The sequence below is a fragment of the Spodoptera frugiperda genome, chromosome 1 (assembly GCF_023101765.2).
Source record: "Spodoptera frugiperda isolate SF20-4 chromosome 1, AGI-APGP_CSIRO_Sfru_2.0, whole genome shotgun sequence".
NCBI classification, from domain to species: Eukaryota; Metazoa; Arthropoda; class Insecta; order Lepidoptera; family Noctuidae; genus Spodoptera; species Spodoptera frugiperda.
Genome location: NC_064212.1, coordinates 14404878 through 14422751, shown reverse-complemented (window position 1 = coordinate 14422751; position 17874 = coordinate 14404878). Strand labels below are relative to the sequence as shown.

Genomic DNA, 17874 nt, shown 5'->3' with positions numbered 1-17874 from the left:
GATGTATTGGCAACTGATTAAAACTAAAATAACTAAAATCCAACCAGTATTTTTTTATTTATTGATGTTTTTGTAGTCAATTCGGGATTTTTTTCAAAAACCAAAAATGTTGAATATCTCAGAAACCAGCCACTTTCCGCCCAAGGACCTCAGGGCTAATTTTGTAGGAAATTAGTTGTATTATCACCTCCCGAGAGGAATACGTCGAATTCAAGGTCACCATGTATATAGCACTATTATTTAATATTTGATCCTGTTTTGATATTTCTATTGGATTTAAGTTTGATATTGGCGCCGAGCGACAAGCGACGTCGGCGACACGCGCCCGCTGCACTCGCCGATAAATCATCGCCGGCGCGGCCGATTCGTAAAAACGACAACGAATGAATAATCATTATTCATTGCACTTCATCAATGATTTATTACACGGTTATTGTATATTTCCACGGTTCGTAATTAATACAACAAATCTGATTCCAAATATTGCGTATTCATCTCGATGGTTGCACTTTCATATAACGTTCAATTGATTCTTACTACGGTTGGGTAGCGACACGGATCACATTGTGAGTGTTCCAGTGTCACATCTAAATTCCACAATCATTACTTCAGTTGAAATGTTCAGCAATGGTGCTGCTGCAACGACAACAACACTTCCTCGATATTTCCAATGGAGCCCTAACTATTGCGTGATTAGATTGCACGATGATATGTCGATTAACGTGACGACATGTAAGTGCCGGTCGGCTTCGAGTTGGAGTAATGATTCTAAAACAAAGGCGGATTAGAGAGGCGCACGATCATATTTCAGTGCGGGCAGAGCGGCTCGAAGCGGTTGATTTATTCGAGCTAGCGGCTCGACTCCACTGAATACGGCTCAAATAGCCGGCTAACAAATGGCCGCTCCGGCCGAACGCCAACCAAATAAAAATGATATGTTTGCTGGCATCATTTCTGCCTAAATCCTTCGTTGATTCAGACGTGCTATTTTATTACCCACTACTCTCATTGACTTATTATAATCCTGATTTATACATACGTCACCAACTAGAGTATTACACTCATTACAGTAACATCATCTTGTAAAGGATAACTTGTCAGTAAAGTGCTGTCGACTAGTACGGCTGGTTCTAAATGTGTTTGTGCCAACTTCCAGACCACTTGTTATTGGTGTCACAAATAAATTATAATATCTGTTGCACTCAGTAACGAGAACTAAATTCTTTTTAAATTACTTTACTTATATAAAATCTTGGTTGGAACTTGTAGGGCAGGTAATATCAAATGGTCAATATTAAAAAAATCGTTATCTGAGGCGCCGTCCTTCGAGGCGAGAAATGAAAGGGCCCACATGTCGACGTCGATAGCACGCGCATTAGTTTTTCCGCGTCAGTAGTCGGGCCGAGTGATAGTCCACTTATTTTTATCGAGTGATGGAGGCATTGTCAGCGAAACTTCACGATATACACAAATAATAATATGAATAGTTGGACGTGAATCTGAGCCAGAGTTCGTGGCATCCGAGTGAGGCTGGTGTAGTGTGGCGAGCTGGCGACACAGTGCGAGGTGTAGTGTGGCGAGCTGGCGACACAGTGCGAGGTGTAGTGTGGCGAGCTGGCGACACAGTGCGAGGTGTAGTGTGGCGAGCTGGCGACACAGTGCGAGGTGTAGTGTGGCGAGCTGGCGACACAGTGCGAGGTGTAGTGTGGCGAGCTGGCGACACAGTGCGAGGTGTAGTGTGGCGAGCTGGCGACACAGTGCGAGGTGTAGTGTGGCGAGCTGGCGACACAGTGCGAGGTGTAGTGTGGCGAGCTGGCGACACAGTGCGAGGTGTAGTGTGGCGAGCTGGCGACACAGTGCGAGGAGGGCCTCCACCTCTTGATTAAGGTCGCTGCTAAATCCGAGCGCGTTTAATTAAAATAGGATTATCTTGAGGTTGCAGAGCGGTGCGGCCTACTTCTGCAGCGGTCGATACTGACATTTACTGACGTTATAAGTATTTGCTTAGTTTAGGAGCAAGCCACTGCCTCATGTGCATAGCGATTTATTGTATAGAAACCTAGTGCTGGCGCTGGAGTGTGGGAGGCGGGGGCGGGGCATGTGGAGCGCTGGAGTCACTCGGTTCAGTATCAACACTGAATGCTGAACGTTTTAGCCGGTACTTTTCCTCGTTACTTATATTTCCCGGGCGAGGCTAATGTTTTCCCTCGGCTAATAATTCGCGGAGGATAAAGGCCGCTCGGCCGCCACTTAGTGCGCCGCCGTCGGCCTCGGCTCCCGAGGGACCCGCCCTTTACCCTCCAAATTGAGTTTCGCTGAGTGATTTAGAACAAAAACTAGTTATAGACGAGTGCCGTAGCTCGTATGTTTCAATGGCGAGTTAATGATTGTACTTAAATGTCGCGCTATTCTATTCACAGCCGAACGTGTCCCGGCGTGAGGTGGCGAGGTAGATGTGTTGGCACTAACCTGTTCTCTTCTCTGGGTCTCGAAACAGCACGTCGTCCAGCTTGGCGGGCGCGGAGCGGCCCTTGGAGTTGAAGGCGACGGCCACGAGCCGGTGCCGCACGTCCCACTCCAGCCCGCGCACCGTCCACGACGGCTCGTCCGAGGACAGGTTTACTCTACGAACAATTCGTCATCGCAATATTATTTCAAACACCCTACACAATTATTCCCTTACATCAATTCATTTCTTTCATAACTTCAAAAGTTACTTGACACATTATAGATATTGCGAGTCACGCTGTTACAACGAAAATTTTAACTTTGACTTTGAACAAACTTATTTTTTATTTTAAAAAACAAATAAATGTACCAACTTGATTTTTGAGCTTATCATGATAACCAATTAGGTTAAGTTTTTTAGTATTTAGTTTGAAAAACATTGCCCTACATATAAAAGAGTGCGTTTACTAACAATTTCACATGCACTGCGTGAGCCTCGCCTACATTGTTCAAACAGCATGGATACGCTGACGTCGCGTAATTATTATTTAACACTTATTTTATTATTTCACATAAAGTGTACACGAGCCCGGTTCCGATCCTAACAAACATTTTACGAGGTAATAAAATTGTGTGATATTTTAACATTTTTCTCGTTATCCTCGTTTTATTGTTGCTAATGGCGAGCTGGAACCCATCATCTGTTACGCTTTATTGGAAATTATTTAGCGCCATAATTACAAGGCGGGCGCGGCGTACGCGCTGCCAATACCCATTTACATTACAACTTTACATAGTCACGAGGAGTTACAGAGATAGTGTGGCGCGGGACCAGAGTGGCCTCTACTGGTGGAGCAGGAAGCAAGCGTCCGCTGGCGTGGGCACCTTGTAGGCGCGGCGCGCGGCGGCCGGCGGTGGAATATGAAGCGATGTTGTAGCTACGACGATGGCGAGGCGCCACCGACATTAATAGCCTATTTCTAGGCGCATTAAGCGCTGAAATAGATACATGAATACGGAATACGACACGAGATGCGCGTCGTGTAGGTACCACGGGCGGGGCGCGGCGCTCAGGGACCGGCCCGCGTCGTGTTAATTCACAATTAACGTTGTTCCACCAACTTTAATGAGGCCCCGATGTTTACACGGGATTCCACTTTGAGAGCTGCTCATGTCGCGCACTAAGAACTAGTGTGTGGAGACACTGGTGTCCTCGTCCACTCACTGTAGTTCGATTGGAACGGCCCCAGTGTCGGCGATACCCACTCTTAGCTTTTTATTATTATATTTTAGCAGTTTCGTAAAAATAATAAAATGTCAGGGTCGCGCGTTTCCATACCCATTACGGTTTCGATACACATTATTTCACTTAAGCCGGTGCGTTCGGGGAAATATAATAAAGGAATTTTGTAATAATACGGTGTCGTTAAGTCTGCGCACGTCACCGGGGCGCAGCTTGAGAGCCCAGATTGCCTCTGTAATATTAAAAACAATGCTCGTGTGGCCCCGCGGCGTGCCCCCCTCCCGCCCCGGCCCGTCAGCTTCTGTGGGGTTTATGGCAACATGGTGGGCCACGCGTGACGATACTGCTCGTCGCAGTGACAGCGGCGTGAGGCGGCGCGAAGTAGTGGGTAGTAGTACCTGGGCACGGCGCCGTCGGAGTACACCTCGAGCAGGAACCGCTGCGGCAGGCCGCCGTCGAAGCCCGCCACGCACGACACCTCCACCGACTCCGCCGTCTGGTTCCACAGCGTGCAGTTGCGGGGCGCGTGTGGCTTGCCTATGTGTACACAACACGTTGTTTTAATATAATGCGCTGTTCATGACAAAATGGTACCTAAATATTGTTATTCCGTACGGACGAGAGAAGAGTACATGTTCACCTCGCGAGGTGTGCACTGACCTGCCGCCACCATCTGGAAGACGCAGGGGGCGAGCTGCGCGCCCACCTCGTTGGACGCGGAGCACGACAGCGTGCCGTAGTCCAGGTCCGCCACCGGAGTGTACCTGTCGGGCACGACGCGCGCTCACTGTGTGTCCTCCACTACATGTATTAGTGCAATACTGCATATACGTAGTTTCACAAGCCATGTGGTGGTCTGCACTCTCATGTAATGTCACTATACTTGTGAACTTTTCGTAATTTAGAAAACACGCTATATTTCCTCGACATGGCAATCAAATGACTTACTCGACAGATAGCATTGATTTAAAAAAGCGGATGTGTTTGAAATATGTAAGACACAAAAGTACTTGTTATAATGATGTGATTATTATGCATATTGTAATAAATATGAGTCCGCACTTGAGGCTGGAGGCGCTGCCGTTGGAGGTGTATCTGTCGGCGGCGACGTCGAGCGTCTCGCCGGAGTTGTTGAACTTCCACTTGAAGACGGCGGCGGGCGGGTCGGCGTCCACCTCGCACACGATCACCACGGACTCGCCGCGCGCCGCGCCCACCACCGCCACGCCGCTCGACCGACACGACGGCGCGTCTGCAACCAACGCGGTTTAACTTGAAACCAGGGTTAATTAACTAATAGTCCGTGCTTTAGTAAATGAGGACTGTTGTTTTTGTGATGCCTAGATGGCACTAATGTACCTATTATTAGAACTTATGACGGGATATTTACCATGTTTATTCATTTTGGTGAGTTTGCGATATTTTAAATCATAAGTTCTAATAATAGTGTTAGTGACCATGTCAGTTTAAAAACTTATACTAATGTACCTGTCAAAAATGTATTGTCTAATAGTTTGCTACTAGTGAGTAATATAGACTTTAGTTTGACTAGTGTCCTTGCCGATTTTGTTTATATTAGTCCTCATTGAAATCACAGTACGAACTCCCGTACCTATGCCTGTACGTACATATACCTGTAACGATATAAGTCATGCGACAGTCTGTGGAGAAAATAAATTTCTATAGTATAAAGGTAAACCCTTTATTTAAAAACTACTGAGAGGATTGGATGGAAACTTGGAGCAAAGATATAGCTATGTGTCCCGATGACTTGCCTACATAGATGAGCAAGTTATATAAACGTCTCGTAATAAGTTTAATTCATGTTTACAATGACATGGAGTGGGAAGTGAAGGTCAAGGGGCCGTACATTGTGAATTAGGGGTAAGGAGTAGTTCAGTGGTCACGGCGGTCACCCTTAATGGTAGTCAGCTGCGCCACCACGCGCCACCACGCGCCCTGTGCCCCTCACCCACACACTAATTAAGTACGCGCCAAACAAAACGAGGGCCGCGTTAGCGAGAGAAACAATTGATGCAATAAATGTGATTGCCTCATTTTATTACATCGTCTCCATTTTGCTAGTGAGCGTCAAAATAAAATAGCGGGGACGCAGCTGCCGTAGAGAAATCTTGAAACATATTAAACGTTCCGAGACAAAACCCATTTAAATAGGTAATGCAAAACGTAATAGGATAATCTACCTTCGAACTGGAGCAAGTTATTTCAACAACAGCCAGCGAAGACTAACGGCATCGGGTCACGAATGAAATTGCTCCGATCGTAACGAGCAATAACAGCAACTTCATTACAAAACATTTTTTCTTGTGAAACAAAATTTATTACGACATTACTCGCAGTTATGGTCCCCATTAAAAAATCCCATCTTATTTTGTCAGGGCCATATCTTACAATTGGCAAATAGATCGACAGCCATTAGTGAGTGGGTGGAGGCGCGCGGAGACACCAGCACCTGCGGCACTGCACGCCCTGCACTCCGCGTGCTCGCTGGCGCGCGCGCCGCGGCCGGCCCCGCGCCCCCACACTCAGCTGAGGTACAGGCAACACGAGGCGCGGTACAAGTACTGGATTGCCTCCCGGTACATGGCAATATGGTGTGCTTTATTTTCTTGCATAATTCTGTTTGACGCAAAACGACAAGGCCCAAATGGTGCGTGAATATTACATGAAACTGTCGAATCCTTCGGAGATTTAGGGAGCCAACACTGAATTTAAAATACTATCAATGAGATGAGACTATATCCCCATTCACCCGGTGCTGGGATCGTTTCTGCAAATGTACTTTAGTCAACTCTAATGTATTATCAATGTACGATATCAATAATTACATTAATGTAACAAGCTACATCTTGTAATTATAAATATGTAGTTGTTGTAGACGAGTACCAGCAGGTAGTGAGTAAAACCTTAGTGGTGCGGTAGGTGTGATGCAACGAGTGCAGCAGAACTGAGATAATGAGACATTGTGGTACTTACATTTGACCCGGAAGAGCAGCTCGTTGGAGACGGTCTCCCCCTCGGCGTTGAGCGCCGAGCAGGCGTAGCGGCCGGAGCTGTGGCGCGTCACCTTCTGCAGCACGAGGCTCTGGTTGCTGTGGAACACGCGCGCCGTCGCGTTGTGCGCCAGGGCGCGGTCCTGCAACGACACACGACCGGTTACTCGACTTGTACTATTGAAATCAAATAAAAACTAAAACACAAAGGTGAGCAGTAACATTTTATAAGCCACGTCGATCACATTGTAACGTAACATGAAAAAATATTCCTGCAATATTATGATGACGTAAATGTTCTTTCTGAGAGGCTCAGGGCGGGGGCGTGGGGGTACAATTACTAGAATATATTTACACAAAGGGTCCGCCCATTACCGCCGGCCCTACAAAAGGCGCCACTCCAGCGGACAAAGGTACTCGTTACGTAGTAGAGAGGACTGATTATATATTTTTTTGTTTGAAACAAAAAGATTTTTAGTATCAGTGAGACGTGTTCCCCTCGCTGCGGCTGTATGCCAGAGGTCCGTTCCTGATTAGACACACTTTCATATTTAGACAATTATTGTCTTTTGTTTCATTTATAACAACGACGCTCGTCGTCTTGGCTGTGATGGCGACAACTCATTGTTATCTCTGATCTAAACTCTAATTAACACAATGACGTGTAAACAACAATGTATAATATTGGGCAGTACAATATCTCGTAAGCGTAGGTATTGATAGAATGAAGAAGGAGAGTAGGGAAGTACTTTGGTTATGGCAGCTTGATTCATAATAATTGTAATTATTATTCTTATTAAATCTAAACGCGGAAATCATTTAATGACCTTGGGCGAGAAGAGAGGGAATGTCAGACTTTTATTGACTAAAAACCACCCCGATTCTACTCCTGCTTTTCGAGCCGGAGCCCCGGAAACCTGCTAGGCAGTCCGCAGTTCTGGGAAATACAAACAATATAGAAATGATGATAGAAGAGACTACGTACTATGTTTGGTTTGATTTAGTAATGTGGTTAGTTATGGATGTAGAAAGCCGAGCAGTCAAGTTCGGGACACTTTGCGGTGTACACGGTTACACTTGTAATGTCGTTTTACAAATGAAGTCGACGAGACTGGTGAACAAAAAATCTGTTTAGTCCGATCCGTTGTTTCATTACAAAAGGGGAAATTAAAAGAGACAATTTGAAAGCTGCGTGAAATTAGTGCTACAGACTGTTGGCGCTGATGAAAAACACATAATTGGGCCTTTACCTTTGGAGCGACGAGCGACTAGCGGGCCGGTAGCGATGGACAGAGGGCGCTCGCGTCGCACTGCTTATTGCGACTTTGTTTAACACGAATATTGAGATTACGGGGGAAGAGAATACAGTTGCTGCTAGCAAGCATTATCTTTTGATATTTTTGTTTAATTATTACTTCAGGTATTGCGTGGCTCTACGAATCCAATTTACGAATGCTTCCAGTGGTACTGTAACTTAACTTAAACTATTATAAAATAATGTTGAGAGTGGAAGCTAAGTGACAGCTGGTATTACTTGTTCGTCTCCTTAGAAATCTACACCTTGGACAAATAATGGCACCACAGTATAAATTATTACCTTTTTATGTTTTACTTCACTTATACCTTTAACCGCCGTACTCAGAGTCATTGAATGATTACTGAACCCAGTCCTTACCAATTGTTTTCGGAACAAAGTCGTTGCTAAGGAATAATTAATCATTATATTGAATGTCTCTGAGTGCGGCAGATACTTTAAGAAATATAGTTATAATAGTTGACCGGAGATTGTTGGTGTGTGCTGTGGGAGTCAATAATCTGGTAGATCTCGAGACGTTGCAAATTGGAAAACTTGGTCCGCGGGCTGAAGCAGTTCAGTGGGGCTCCGCGCTGGCTGCGGTACCAGCATGTACGATGCAGGCATGTGTGTGTGTGTGTATGTTTACACTACTTACAAACACGGTTCTAGTAAATTTTTATTATATATTAATTGTGTTCGCTAGATAATTTTACTTGACGCCAGTCATATTCTACTATAAAACATTGTGATTAACAAACTTATTCAAATCATAAACTTCTCAGATTGAATCTATCGACAACATAATGAGAAGAGTACGATACCTGCTCCCATACCTATACACCTATGTATATTATAACTGTATACATAATGTGGATTGATACAAATAGATTCATCGGTGATTTTCTCATCAACACTACAGGAAACGTTTCGAAAAATCTTGATCTTGGGATCCATCCCGCGTGAATGGAGGGCGACTGATTCAATCAGGCTGGTCCATTATGAGGCAGACGAGTTTCATTGGAGCACAATCTCGTGGATGATCACGGGAGGTCGCGAGGGAGCCCCGCGCCCCTGCGCCCCGCACCCCGCGCCCTCAGCCCGCGCCACTCCGCGCAAATAGCTGCCATTAACGAATAAAGAGAGGTATTTTCCACCTGATAACACTGTTTGCTTACATTCAGCTCGCGACATCCGAGTATTCTTCGTAATTGGCGTGCAGGCATCCGGGACGACTACAGCTGCCCAGCACGAGCCTTCAGCTCGGCTTACGTCGCGCATTCCGTACTTATACCTCCAGGCATTCTAAATCCACTCCTGTCGCCACTGGTTGAGGACTTAAATTACTGAGGTACTTTAATTCAATATCATTATAATTAGCCTAAAACTAATGGAGGAGGATATATCTTTTACCCAGTTGTTCAGAAACCACATCACCCAACTTGGCCAATTCCATATCTGCTCGTGACAGTCTCTCACTAAAGTACGGTACACAGAATCGTATAAATTGTTTAAACTAATCCAGTTATGACCATGACTATAAAGTTTTATTGTGAATAGGATGGCGGTTCGCCTCCAGCTCCCCTGGTGGTAAGCGATGGTGCCGACGATAAAGCAGATACATGAAATAAAAGCGACTTTTCATGTCTGCAGTATTCATTCACAACGAGATTGCGATTGTGAGTCGAGTTCTTAGAATATAATCAGTTCCAAGTCCCATTTGTGAGTTTCCGATTGAACGAGGAACCTATTCGGATTACATTTGGAATTCAGTGTAACTTTATTACAACTATTAGGTGGTAATAACTATTTAAATGAGACCATGGGGGGGGGGCATCGGAGTCGACGCGGTGCCGTCCCGTGCGCCCGTTACTGCCCCGCCTGGGCACCACTTCGGGAATGTACCACGATGTAAATATACAGTGGACGTGGACTCTACTTCCTGGTCCCAACTGTCGTCCATATCATTCCACGTGCAAGGGCTGAATGTTGCAAATGGCATAACTATGTACCTACTCCGCGTTTGTTGAGTATTGTACTTCGCGGGTCCCAAAGCCAAGCGCTCTGTAGATAATAGTAGATATTAATTTAATCATCAGAATGAGCTTATTCGAGTGCCGCTGGTTATATCTTGTACGATAAAATATGATTGAACATTAAGGGGCAGCCGCCGCCGGCAGCTGGGCAGCGCGTGGCCGTAAGTCATCGGCTCACCAACTCCGCCCTGACTAATTGTTCAGATTATAATTTATATAAATTTGACTGGAATTTATGGTGGCTTAAGACGAGGAATTTATGCGTCGTCTTATTATTGTGACAGCTCATCAGTCGCAGTTACCAGGGGGGAGGGGGGAGCCCTGGCCGTGCTCTACATATATTCCGTAGTGTACACGACACGCCTGCAGGTTATACGTTACCTGCAGTGGATCGCTCACAGCTACTGTAACACGAATTCCTAATAACATTTTAAAAGTAATAATATACTATTACTTGCACTATATCTTGTCATATCTCCTTCAAAAACACATTAAAACAATTAGACTTTATTTCTTTCAATAAAAGTCCCACTGGTCACGTCTAGCTTTACTGGTTTTATTAGTATTTGTAGTTAAATGTTACTTTTAAAACTAAGCTTATAACTATAAGAAGCAACAATTTTTAATTGACCCACTTTACACTGTAATGACAACTAACTACATTGTGATATGTCCAATTGATTGACAAGCCGCCGCCATCTTGGCTCCCGGTTGATATTAGTGCGCGGGTAGCGGGCACTCGATGCGCAAGATATTGATACTTCAATCTGATTGAGAGCTCGTTCTCGAAATATTTAGGTTTTATTATTAAAATCCTTTTATTTGTAGAGGATCCTTTAGCATATATTGTTTGTGTCTGTTAAGAGAATATTGCGAGAGGTAACATTTGATTGGTTATCTCAATATTTAAATATCTGCTGACTACACTTCAGTAGGCACACAGTTCATAAGGATTCAACAATGATATAATATTATACGTTCACACGTCGCAATAATACGGGCCATTGTACTCTACTCTTGTTTCGTGCGTGTAAATAGTTTTCTTAAACATAATTTTGTAATTTCTTTCACTATTTCACGGCATTCAGTGCAGGTAGCACAGCTACTGCACAACTGTGCATAGATTAGTACAACTACTACTGCAGATTTATTTAAGGCAGGAATAAATGGTACCCACCAGCTTGAGGACTCAGCGAGCAGTGAGACAGGAATGCTTTGTGCGAGATTGTCACCAATTCGATCCTCCATGTTCGATGTGAATAAAGTGGCACTGGGCAGACGGGTCGCCATTACAACTCGTTGTTGTTATATACTATGTGAGGTGCGAGGACACAGGGTATTTGTGGCGGGGGTTATTGTTTCCTCTCACACAAATTATTTAGCTGTTACAAAGATCCCCGCAATGTATCGGCTGCCCGTCGCGGCGCCATTACTTAAATACCACAGATATTAGTGACGAATATTCCAAGAATTCGTGTGGACTCCAACGTCATTACGCTGAAATAAAATGATCAAAATGTCCTAATTTGCATACACTGGAGCAGTAGAGTGGCGACATTCGCGCGGTTGTGTTCTTGTGTAATTTTATATTTAATGTTGTACGAGTACCTGAGTGATGCGGGTGTATATGGGGCCGACGTCAATTCCCTGTTAATACGTAGGACGGTGTTAGCGTTAATGATGAATAATACAGACCGTGCTGGGGCAGTCCCGGGACACATAATGTTACGTATGTTTTAAGGCAGACGGTTCATAACGTGAGAGGACAAAATATAAAAATAATAATTTTCAAGAAAACGAATGAAAAAATATTTTATGAGTAACTGTTTAAAAACATGTTTCTTATTCCGGAAAAGAGTGTCAGTGTTAGATAGGTACAAGTGACCATCAACAACAATATGTATTCGCCGGCCGGCGGCGTGAGCGTCGTGTGGCCGAGCGCACTCTGTTCGTGTTGTGGCAGGTTTACTATCGACTGCACAGTTTATTATCAAACTTATATTTGTATAATCAAGTACCGAAGTGTGAGAATTAAAACAAAATATTGCTGGAGGCATTCGTAACCAGTGTACCTATATATTGTGGGATAACTGGTTGCTAAGTTGTCGGTCGTTACAAAGAATATAAATCGATAGAGATATTGGTATGAAAACAAACTAAATATTTTCGATATGGTTGGGAGTGGTGTTCGTAAACATTTCCCGCTATACAGGGGTCGTGGCAAATAACCGCTGTAAATTATGTGCGTTTTAATTCGCGCGGCGGCGCTGCGTCCGCCATTTGTCAAAAACAATCACACATAAAACAATGAGACGTGTCAACACCGCGCGACAAATGGACGGCGGCGCGTCGCGTCGCGTCGTGCGACAAAAATGACGCGAATAATATCGCGCGTCGTACGTCACGCGGTGACCGCCACACAATGCGCGCGATGCACGCTTTTGTTTAATCACTGCGGCTATCACCGCCACCAATATCTGTGTGCCGCACGATGACACCCCCCCCCCACCTGCTCCCGCCCCCTCGTATTACACAATTGCTCCAAATTGTTTAAATTCCAAATGACACAAAACCTGCTGAAGTGGAAGTTGACAACACATTTTATTTTGCATTTACGATGCTCGCAGATATTGTACGCCAACCGCCGCCATTTTATTATTCATCTAGGTATTTTTTGTTGCTTGAGAGACGATACTCCTGAGTCCTCACCTACCGCCTGACGCAAGTGCTTACCGGACATAAGAGTTTCGGGAGGTACCTGTTACTTATAGGGCGGGAGGAAACGTCCGGGTGTCATCACTGCAAAGACCGAGGATACTGTGGAGCATACAGCAGCCGTGTGCCTGCTGCCACACATGGGTCCGGTTACTGAAGCTCCGGCTCCAAAAGCAAGAGTAGGAACAGGGTGGTTTTTATTCAGTAAGAATCTGACACCTGACCCTCTCGGCGGAAGGCGGAAGAAGTCATTGGATGATTTTCACCCCTCAAAAAAAGTTTTTTTTTTTTGTTGTAAGAGAAGAAAGTGATGCGTTAAGCTTGCCAAGAGTAATTGTAGTCTAACAATCGAGAAGCGAAATGCAATGCTTGCTATGCTTTAATAAATATTATTTAAAATTACAATCATCTAATTTTGTTCAAGAAACATGAAAACAGTCGTCAGGTCAGGTATGCATCTCCAGCGAGCGATGCGATGAGACGCGGCGAAGCGAGGACGATGTAATGTGACCGTGTAGCCTGGAGCCTGGTAAGTGGGTCGGATAGAGTCGGCTCGAGTCCCGGTATTGACAACACAACACTACGTGAAAACAATACAGAGAAAAAAGCGTAGTGAGTGGAGGCGAGCGCGGTGATGCGTGTCGCGATCCGTGTAACAACGCGCGGCTGATTGCCTCTGAAAGGGTGAAGCGAAACAAAAAAAATGTGTCCCGCCCACCCTGTATATTGCTGATTAAAACAGAGCGACACAGTACAAAGCGATTATCGGACCGTACATTGCATCGTCTATTACTCGCCGCGCCCCGCTCCGCGGTCACTCGACGCACCGCCCGCTGCTTGCACCGCACTGCTGGTATTGTTTTGTCGTCCTACTCGTGCCACGTCATTATTATGCCATAGATCATGAAACTCACAATTTATGCAAGGGATTATGTTTGGTTTATAATAACACATACTGATAAATATGAAAGAAATGCAATCCTAGTCCGTCGTATCGGCGAGCCACTTATTGAGCTACGAGTTACGAGCGCGGTGCTACATCGTTCGGCTGGGAGTGAGGCGAAGTATGGAAGTACTGACGTCGTGCAGCCAGGACAGCTTCCTGGCGGGCGGGTTGGCTCGCACGTGGCACTCGAAGTACACGTCGTCCCCCTCCTTGATGTCGCCGGCCGCCAGCGAGCTGCCCAGCCGCAGCCGCACCACCGGCGGGTCTGCAACCAACACACTGCAATTACTATCACTGTATTGTTGACGAGGTGTATCTAAATACAGACATCGATACTAGTAAATTATATTAAAATGTATGTTGCACACACATTTTTCATAAAACACGTTTAATTTAATAATGAAGTCACTTTGAGAGTAAGACACACTTGGTAGCCAATAAATTAAATGTCTGCGACTGGTGCGGCGCCCCGCAGCGCCCACAGCGGCCACAGTGCCCGCGCCGCACGTATTTCTTTGAGAAAAACATGTCTCTGAGACTGACTGCTACATACATAGTACCTACTTTCATTAGTCGTTTACTTCCTATGTAATTATATTTGGAACAGGCCACTCTCCATGTGTCGCATGTAGATGGAATGTGTGGGTGGTGTACTGGTGACTGGCGACTTACAGACGACGTTAATGGTCCAGGAGGTGTCCATGCTGAGGGTGGTGACGTTCGGGTTCTCCGCCCGGCAGGTGATGGGCTTGCCGTCGTCGTCCAGGGTCGGCACGAAGCTCATCACGCTCACCGTCAGGTTGTCCCGAAGCTCCTCCTGCGGCAACACAAACAGCTAATGGAAACATTGCAATTATCCAATAGTTGGACGATACGATGTGTATCAGAAGCAAATAACTAAAGATGTGGAGTTACTTAAGTATATGACATATACATATATGTCATATACCTGTAGAGAAATTACCTAAGAGTGTATTATAGTACCTACTCTATAATATTATGCTGCACACTCGGACCTACACTGTGCAATCACCAGACGATTTTTCTTTAAAACTGAGATAATTTTCTTGAAGCAGTGCCTAGTAATAAAGAGCACCATAGAGCCAGCGGGTCGGGCCATTCGTTCGGAGGATGGCGGTAACAGCGCAATCTTAATCACAGCTGAGTCGGCGTATGTTGTGCAGCGCCATAAGTCTGGCGCGGCTGGCGGCCGGCCAGCCTCGCGCTGCTTATTAGGCTAAGCGATCACATGTACACCGCATATTTACGCGGGACACATACACCTGAGTTACGGCGCTGACTCCGCCGCACACAACTGGCTGTGACTTTTCATTTTAAGTTTATAAAACAAGGGTAAAGTATGTGCCGCACTTACTGCTCGCGTCAATTAGTTGTTAGTTAAAAATCTATGGTCAATTGAAACTTGATCTTGAATTTGATTTTGATGGGTATTCGGAACTTTATTGATATGTAATGTGTGTGCGATGATAGCTCGCATTTATTAATATACAATGTGATAGGGGTGAGACTTCTAACCCGTTAAGGCTGAGTTCTACATCTAATTTTATCGACAAAAGTCGGGGGTCGAAGGAGTCGAATCCCCTCCCCCTAAAAATTATGGCTATTTTAATATATTTTTTACTTTTTTTGATATCAAAGGTTGTATGCGTCGTAGAAACAAAAAAAAACGACAAACGGTAGCTAATAACCTTGGCTAACTAATTCATTACTTTTTTCATATGTTTGATAATGTTTTGGTGAGAAAAAAATCATTTGTAAATTATTTTTACCGAAAAAATCACTATTTTTCAATATTTTCAATTAGGGGTTCAACCCCCCATATTATTTTTTTTGTCGATAAAATTAGGTGTAGCACTCAGCCTTAACGGGTTAGAAGTCCCACCCCTATCACATTGTATATTTAAAAAAATATCATGTAAGCTACACAAGTGTTGCGCACTGGGGCACCAGTCCTTAATTTAAAGAGGCATGCATACTCATTTAAGAAGTATTACATCAAGCCCGAGGACATCTGGAACAAATTACTAAGAGTATTGGTTACGTGGGTATGTGCAGCTCGGCCAGTCACGCCTGGCCGTTATAGAAACTCGTTAAGTTCACATAACTGGCTCCAATAAGAGATTGCTCGTTTCGTCCTTCAACAAAAAAGGTTGCGAAGGTAATGTCATTACAAATTGAAGCCAAGTCCGCTCGGGGTCGGAGTAGACCCGCAGGGGGGGGGGGTGGCCAAGTGAGAGGGGGGCCATTAACGAATATCTCCGTTTAATTAGCGACGTTTCCGGACGGTAATTGCATTTTAAATTGTCCGGAGTGTTTGTTATTTCGGTGCGGGCTGATTACGTGCACATTTATCAATCCCGGCGCGCGGGCGGCCATCAATCCGCGGCCGCTCGCCCGCCGCTCACTTCTTACACTTTTTGCTCTTCACTTGCCACATAAGGTGTTACGTGTGATAAAAAAGTGAGCCTCGCGCGGTCACCGTAATCAGAACGAGGAAACTTATCTCGTACACGTGGCTTGATAGCTTCCCAATTTCCTAGATGTATGTATGACAGTTTGTGAACTGTTGATACTATCAGACCAGGGCCTACTCTAATCCAACGAACGAACGAAAATACTTCGCAGATTACATACTACACAATTCTATTTATAGCGAACTTTCGTGAACAAAAATGAACAAAAACGAAGTGAAGATAAATAACTAGATTTGATATGAAATTAAAATATAAAACGTTATTTCAAGTATGTAATTCTATTAGTAAATCGCTAAAACCTACGGCCGAAGATTAAACGAAACTTCGCATTCGAGAACCGGAGTAGCCCAACAGTTCTGAATAGTTATAAATTAACTCATTAACAGTGCCTACATTGAGTCACTTCTATCTGATGAATCATGATCGGTATATTGACAATATTCAATGACTCAGTGATACGTAATGTAATGGCACCTAACTGCGGGATGCAGACTGTATCTATAGCACCTTTACTTCATATTAAAATTATAAGTGCTAACATTAATGTATCTTGTATAATTATTTTATAATCCTTATATTATATTGGTTCGAGTCTAAAGTGCTATTTATAATTTGTATCCGTCAATTTCTTGATAATAGTGAGTATGAGGACGATGCGAAACTGTGGTATATGTGGCATGTATTGTGACATTTTAGTGTCATACAACACACAGGCAGACTGGCAGTACGCGCCGCAGCAGTAGGTACGGTAAGTAGAGCAGGTCGCGCACATGTTTGCACATAATCCGATCCCACTTACATGCAGTGTGGCTGCTCAGTGCTCGCAGATAGTAATTGACCGTCGCTCGAGGGTTTGCTAAACACAAAGCTATCATAACGCTGTTGGCTAAGTGGCCGGCTAGCCGAGCGAGCTGTTTGCTGGCTATATCGCCACTACACTACGCTATATCCTACGATTTTACTGACACCTGAACTCCTACGTCGCTACATTACTTTGTGAAGTAGAACTTTACTACATTGATCCAATGACAAAAGCTTTGGTCTTCCAATCTCGTCATCCCGTTATTTCCAGGGATTTATTAATTGTAGTCTAATTAAATTTACCTGGCTCAAAAGTACAAATATTAGTTGCAATTAGAGTACCACAGCGACGGCTACGCCGCTCTACAACCACCACTGGGTAACGTGTCACTATAACTTTCTAATCTGGGCCAATAATCGACTCATTGGCCTGTTGGGCCAGGAGTAGGCCAGGAGCCGAACCTGCTGGGGAGCAACTTGTCATGGGAACATTAATTATTCTATATGATCTACGAGTTTTTGTCTTGGATTTGTGTGTAATGCCACGTCGTGTATAAAAGAAAAGTCGGTAAAACGATCCAGAGTTGGCGATACGCCGGTCGGTCATAATAAGGGCTGCTCCAAGTTTTATTGTCTAATTAGCTGCTTCACTCGCGATTTATTACGTTTTAAATTATGCATGAATGTGCTTAATTTTGTCTGGCCGTTGCAAATGGTGGCCGTTTTCATTAAGAGTTGGAGCTGGCGAATAAATACCAATGAAATTGCGGCGCGTCCTGCCGCGCTCCCGCACTAGTCACACGACTGCGTTGCTCCTTACTTTATGCGAAGATTTATTTAATACTAGCTTTTGCCCGCGACTTCGTTCGCGTGGAATAGTGA

The 17874-nt window shown here is 44.6% G+C and overlaps 1 protein-coding gene across 2 annotated transcripts in view; it reads right to left on the bottom strand.

Annotated features, from left to right (window-relative positions):
• The window catches only part of LOC118273428 (nephrin), a 216134-nt gene that overhangs the window by 7161 nt on the left and 191099 nt on the right, over positions 1-17874 (bottom strand). For both annotated transcript variants that reach the window (XM_050699043.1, XM_035590399.2), the window contains exons 8-14: positions 14369-14513; positions 13831-13961; positions 6689-6848; positions 4754-4943; positions 4352-4455; positions 4090-4228; positions 2470-2624 (exon numbers count right to left, since the gene is read on the bottom strand). In XM_050699043.1, the coding sequence (XP_050555000.1) occupies positions 2470-2624; positions 4090-4228; positions 4352-4455; positions 4754-4943; positions 6689-6848; positions 13831-13961; positions 14369-14513 (1024 nt within the window). The remainder of the gene's footprint in view (positions 1-2469; positions 2625-4089; positions 4229-4351; positions 4456-4753; positions 4944-6688; positions 6849-13830; positions 13962-14368; positions 14514-17874) is intronic.